The sequence below is a fragment of the Nanorana parkeri genome, unplaced genomic scaffold, assembly GCF_000935625.1.
Source record: "Nanorana parkeri isolate BGI_ZX_2015 unplaced genomic scaffold, ASM93562v1 scaffold4009, whole genome shotgun sequence".
Classification (NCBI taxonomy): domain Eukaryota; kingdom Metazoa; phylum Chordata; class Amphibia; order Anura; family Dicroglossidae; genus Nanorana; species Nanorana parkeri.
The window spans coordinates 12542-19325 of NW_017310276.1; the positions used below are offsets into that span (position 1 = coordinate 12542).

Here is a 6784-nt window from a genome sequence, read left to right on the forward strand (position 1 = left end):
CCTCCCACTCTAAACTGCTGCTGTATGTGAGGTTTGATAAGTGGGTTTAATGGAGGCAGGAGGGTCTGTGCTGGGGGAAGGGTCTTGAAAGGTAGTGGTCTATACTGAGAGGGTGGCCTGAGGGGGGAATCTGTGCTGGGCTTGGAAGGGGGTGAAGGGACTTGGAAGGGAGGGGTCTCTACTGGGTAGGCAGTCGTGTACCGGAGGGGCTGCAAGAGAGGGGGTTGGGCTAGAGGGGACTGTACTGGGGGGGGTGACTGTTCTGTACTGGAGAGGGGGTAATTTTTGGTTGTGCTCTATACAATGGTCTGTATAATACCCACTCCTGAGCCCTGCGCTCTCTGTGTTACTCCCTCCTGCCCCACTGACCCCTGCACTCTGTGCAATACATACTCCTGACCCCAGAACTCTATGAGATACCTACTCCTGAACCCTGCACTACACACTCCAAGCCTCTGTATTCTGTGCAATATTCGCGCCCAGCCCCTGCGCTCTCTGCAACATTCACTCCTGAACCATTGTTCAGGAGTGAATGTTGACAGCTTTTGACAGCTTTTTGTCTGTCTAATCCTTGTAGTAAAGCCAAGGAAACTGACCCCAAAGTAGTATGTAACATACCTGCACTATATAAAAATGCTGCGTTCATAAACTACTTAGTTGCAAAACAAATAAACAGTACAAAACACGCAGGCTGCAACAAACAAATACAATAGAGGGCAGGTATACCATTGGCAGATAAATGGCTCTAAACAACTATAACAGCTCCGCCTCTTCTGGGGAGACGTCCACAAGGTTTAGGAGTGTGTCTATGGGAATGTTGGACCATTTGTGGGGTCAGGTATTGATGTTGGGGGATGGGCTCGCAGTCTCCGCTCTAATTCATCCCAAAGGTGTTCTATGGGGTTGAATGGTGTGGAGGGCCACTGCAAACTATAAAATCTTACCTTACAGCTTGCCGCCTCCTACACATAACCCTTCTGGGCACCGCCGCAGGGATTGCGGGGTGTGACCTGAGCAGTGAAGTGCTCCAGTCGCAGCCCCGTCCCTTCTCGCTACTCACTTAGTAACAAAATGCCTGGCATTATTCTACAAGGCATGCTGTGATTGGAGGAAGAGACATGATGTCATATCTCAGTCCCCTCTTCTCCTTCAATCACAGATCTCAGTCCCCTCCTCTCCTCCTCCAATCACAGAACATGTTTCAGGGGCTCATATAAAAACTGCAATGCCTTAAAATTGGACGCCATTTTGTTTAGTGTATGAGAATGGATAGAGCTCTTTGGCAGCTTTCTCAATCCATTGGCAATTGTACTGTCCCCTCAACCTGTTGTGGAAATTTTATTAGGATGTGTTTTTAGTGTATTGTAATGTTTTGTCATTAGTCTCTCAGTGTCTCGGTGTAAATAGACGCTGGGGGGATTAATCCATTGGAGGAGATTTCTTATGCGCAGCGGAGCAGTGTCTTCTTGGCGAATGTATGGACGCCGGCTGGGGCCCCCCGTGCAATGCATGGATTTATTGGCTTGCGTGGATACATTTGTCTTGAACGCAGTATATGAAAGGAACGTGCGTTTGTTCTCTCTGCGGTGCCTGATCAACACGCCTGAGATGACATAACGTTGTCCCTGTGAATGAGCGCGCATGAGAATCCGAGTAACGTTATGTGGCATTGCTCACTGAGCCACGCGGGATAAAGTCACTCCGGTGGTCATTGATTGTTATTACATGTGATTTGTTAGCTGACTCCTGTTCACTTCCTGTCTGACATCACTTCCTGTCTCGCTGTTTGAGACACCCCTTCCTGTCTGACGTCACTTCCTGTTGGGCAGGTATAAACAATAAACATACCTGTGTTCAGGGCTCTTAGCATGGGATTAACGAGCAAGCAACATCTGTCTCCTGACTCTACATGACTCTATAGAAGGGAGATGTGACAAATCCAGGCTGTGTATTGCTAACGCTGGGGAAGGCACTGTGTGTATGTCTCTTTGTTTATCCTCCCATCCCCCATCCACACCTATCTGTTAAACTAATCAGCCCATTGTTAGACTCTGTGCCATGATGTTTGTCCGGTTAACTCGAAGTGTGTATTGGGACAACTCAGCCTCCTACAAAGTGGCTGATACCGGTTCTTTCTAGACCGGGAGGGGGTGGGGCTTCTTTCTATAAAACTCCAATGCTTGGTGTTAATAAAGGTTTTGTGTCATTCTGCTTACCTCAAAATGAGTTCTGCCTGATTCTTGAGGTAATGGTAACAGGGTTTGGAATACGTTCCATTTGGGAAGCCATATCACTGACGGAGGTGCTCAGTCGGGGTGCCAGGGAGTCCGTCACAGGAGATACTTCCAGTCCTTGCATAAAGGAGCGCAGTACAACGGGGGAAATTCTTTGTGTTTGGCGCAGCTTAACGCGACATGGATTTGTGCGTTGAACCAAGTGAATTTCCATAACAAACCTTACATTGAATGAAGATGTTTCTGTACTATAGCAATTCACAGTCCAGCAATCTAAGAAAATACAAGGAATTGGATAGCAACGAGGAGGGTCGGGGATGTGACTGGAGCACTTCACTGCTGGAATCACATCTAAGTGCTATGTGTAGGAGCCGCCATGCTGCAGTGTAAGATTTATATACTTTAGAGCCGCTCTCCGCACAGAACATGCGGCTTTCTAGTGATATTATGTACAGCCAGTGCGGTGTGCAATGTTAGTTTTATTTTTTTACGGTGATCTGTGTGCACAAAATATACTTTTATGGACCTTAGGATATATATATTGTGAGCTGCGGAATAGGTGGCGGGTGCAATTGCTCCCTGGGGTGAGCAATCTTGCAAGGTTTAGAGACCAGACCAGTGACTTGTCTTCAAACAGTGTTACATTTATTGGTGCAACACACAGGCTATAGACAGTGCTCAAAGAAAGTAAATACTTCAAAAACAAAATCCTAGCCGTGTCCCGGCACTAACTAAACATACGATAGTCCTGACTACCAACCTAGAAAAGTTTATAGTTTAAAAGCGCCAAGGACGATCCTTGTCCCTCCTGGGAAGAAATCGTAAGCACATATGCAAGGTGCAGCCTCAACAGTCAAGGGTACTGGAACATCTAAAAAATACAAAAGAAGAGGCGCCTATCCTGGTGCAATATCGTTTAATCCAAAAAGGCAGGTATAAAAATGAATTGACAGATACTCACTATGTTGAAGATAAAAACAAGCTGTAGGACAATATGACCGGAGCAATGAAAACATCCGGATGGCATGTCCTGTGTAAAGCACTGCTAAGTCGACGCGTTTCCGGGGCACGCCCCCTGACTTCCTGATGAAGGGGCGTGCCCCGGAAACGCGTCAACACCCAGGCTCCAGCAGATAGAGACTGTCTGCTCCCCAGGCTCCAGCAGATAGAGACTGTCTGCTCCCCAGGCTCCAGCAGATAGAGACTGTCTGCTCCCCAGGCTCCAGCAGATAGAGACTGTCTGCTCCCCAGGCTCCAGCAGATAGAGACTGTCTGCTCCCCAGGCTCCAGCAGATAGAGACTGTCTGCTCCCCAGGCTCCAGCAGATAGAGACTGTCTGCTCCCCAGGCTCCAGCAGATAGAGACTGTCTGCTCCCCAGGCTCCAGCAGATAGAGACTGTCTGCTCCCCAGGCTCCAGCAGATAGAGACTGTCTGCTCCCCAGGCTCCAGCAGATAGAGACTGTCTGCTCCCCAGGCTCCAGCAGATAGAGACTGTCTGCTCCCCAGGCTCCAGAGATCTGTCTGTTTGCCTCACCTGCACTAAATTGCCACTGAGGCAAAGCGTAAAACCCGGGGCTTGCTATAGGTTCCGGAAGGTAAGAGAGGAATCTGGGTGACACATCAACCCCGGACAGGACCTCTCCTTGCTCTCTACATGATGACCTGCTACAATATATATATTAGGGATGCACCGATACCAAGTACAGTATTCGGCACAAGTACAAGTACAGATACTTTTTAAGCTCCGAGACCAGACTAGAGAAGAATTCAGAAGTTAGGAGGCCGCTGTCATGTGTAAGGAGCACACGGAGCTCCGGGATTTGTACATCTCTGTTATAATGTATCATTTTGTTTTTATAAATATATATATAAGAGATGCACAGATACCAGTATTGCGAGTACAAGTACTGATACATTTTTGTTTATTGTCATGTGACAGTTTTTCTAAAACAATACAGACTAATGATTTCAGGACAGTGGTGGAGCGCCAGAGCCCGGTCCCAGCTGCAACCACTGCAACCCCGGGAGTTCTCATGAAAATGCCAAGTATCTGCACTGGTACTCGAAAAGTATCGTGCATCCCTTATATATATGAGTATGTGTATATATATATATATTTATGTACACAATATACACGAGTGTATCTATATGTTTTCTTAAATTTCGGTTCTACAATCTGTAGTACATTCAGAATGTATTGTTCCTCTTTGATTTGTGTCAGTAATGAGTTTTGTGTGTTTTCTTCCCCAGACTTGGAGGGTAAAATGTTCCTCTTCCCCAAAGAAACAAACACAGCCCATGTCATTCTGAGACCCACAATCACAAATCCATTGCAGAAGGTCAGCGTCTGTCTACGTTCTTATACGGATCTTTCTCGCCACTATACTCCGTTCTCTCTTGCCACTCCCGGGAAGGACAATGCCTTTCTAATCTACTTACAGCCTCCAAACACTTGTTCTGTATTTATAAACCAGGAGGAGATTGTGTTTAAGACAGACTCGGAGTCTCTGGACTGGAGACACACCTGTGTGGCCTGGGACTCCAACACTGGAGAGGTCCAGCTTTGGGTCAATGGGAAGCTCTACCCCGGAGGAGTCGCCATGAAAGGCTCTTCTATCGCGGCTGAAACCAGCATTGTTCTGGGACAGGAACAAGATACTTTTGGTGGAACGTTTGATGCTTCTCAGTCATTGGTTGGAGAAATAAGTGACGTCCACATGTGGGATGATGTGCTGACACCAGAAGACATCCAGATGGTCATCTCTGGGGATCTCCATGGAAATGTCATCAACTGGAAATCTCTGTCCTATGAAATTAAAGGAGACGTTCTTGTCAAGCCGAAGGTTCTGCGTAAGTTCTCTTACCATCTACAGCTTGTTAATTATTGAGATGCTCCAATGTTCAGGACAGAGTTACACTGTAAATGATGTTTATTTGTCTTCTATATAAAAAATGAGAGGAGACAATGATAAATATAAGTGAAAAATCATACAACAAGAAATCAATGTTCTCAGAGTAACTAGAACACCTGGAAACTGAACAAGATTCCTAATGAGAAGAGATTGTAACAGGTAAAATATCAGCAGAACATCGGAAGATAAAAGTGAAGCCTTATTGGCCAACGTGTCGGCTGTCACAGCACATCTGTTATTGGATCTGAAAACAACATTATTATTCATAAAACATCTAATGATCATTCTGGAATATACGAGTGTATCTAATAGTGTTTATGTCAGACTGTACTATCTGTAACAAATTCAGAATGTATTGTTCCTCTTTGATAAGTGTTAGTAATGGGTTTTGTGTGTTTTCTTCCCAGACTTGGAGGGTAAAATGTTTGTCTTCCCCAAAGAAATAAGCTCAGCCCATGTCATTCTGAGACCCACAATCACAAATCCATTGCAGAAGGTCACCACGTGTCTAAATACCTACAGTGAACTTTCACGCCCCTATTCCCTCTTCTCGTACGCTACTCCAAGTTACATTGCTGCTTTTCTAATAGTCTTATGGACTCCGAACACCTATTCTGTATATATAAACCAGGAGGAAAGTGTTTTCACAACAGACTCAGAGCCCATGGACTGGAGACACACCTGTGTGACCTGGGACTCCAGCACTGGAGAGGTCCAACTTTGGGTCAATGGGAAGCTCTACCCCGGAGGAGCCGCCATGAAAGGATCTTCTATCGCGGCTGAAACCAGCATTGTTCTGGGACAGGCACAATATTCTTTTGGTGGAACGTTTGGTGCTTCTCAGTCATTGGTTGGAGAAATAAGTGACGTCCACATGTGGGATGATGTCCTGACACCAGAAGACATCCAGAAGGTCGTCTCTGGGGATCTCCATGGAAATGTCATCAACTGGAAGTCTCTAATCTGTGAAATTAAAGGGGAAGTTCTTGTCAAGCCGAAAGTTCTGCGTAAGTCTCTCCTCTTACCATCTACACCTTGTTAATTATTGAGATGCTCCAACATTCAGGACAGAGTCACACTGAAAATGATGATTTATGTGTCTTGTATATCAAACATGAGACGAGACAATTATAAGTGACAAATCATACAACAAGAAATCAATGTTCTCAACTAGAACACCTGAGAACTGAACAAGATTCCTAATGATAAGAGGTTGTAACATAATAGTTCTCTCGTGTGATTTCATACTCAAGGCAATACAATGTATCATAAACGCCAACACACAAGATACATAGAAGCAATAACTAGATGTGCATTACATGGTGGGCCTCAGAACCACATCTGAATGAACTAAACCCTACACATGTGACGCACATCGCCGGACTTTGAAGGTACCGGAGGCTGGTGGCACGGACCCCTGGGAGTGGTGACGTCTGAGTATGGGGGGCTGATGGTTATAGTGTATGTCCCTACCATGTCTAATCAGAACTGTGGTGGATAGAGGTCCATGAGGTTACCTGAAGTTGGGGTAATTGAAACAAGAGATAGAAATAGAGAATTCCTGGAGGATCTGAAGATAGAATACATGTACACTATGAAGTACTAAGGTCCATTTCTGCTGCAGGAGATGCACTTGC

General features: G+C 45.7%; 1 protein-coding gene across 1 annotated transcript in view; it reads left to right on the forward strand.

Moving 5' to 3' along the window:
* The window catches only part of LOC108803671, a 9137-nt gene that overhangs the window by 994 nt on the left and 1359 nt on the right, over positions 1-6784 (forward strand). The window contains exons 2-3 of the mRNA XM_018575494.1: positions 4486-5085; positions 5555-6154. Coding sequence (XP_018430996.1) covers positions 4486-5085; positions 5555-6154 — 1200 coding nt within the window. The remainder of the gene's footprint in view (positions 1-4485; positions 5086-5554; positions 6155-6784) is intronic.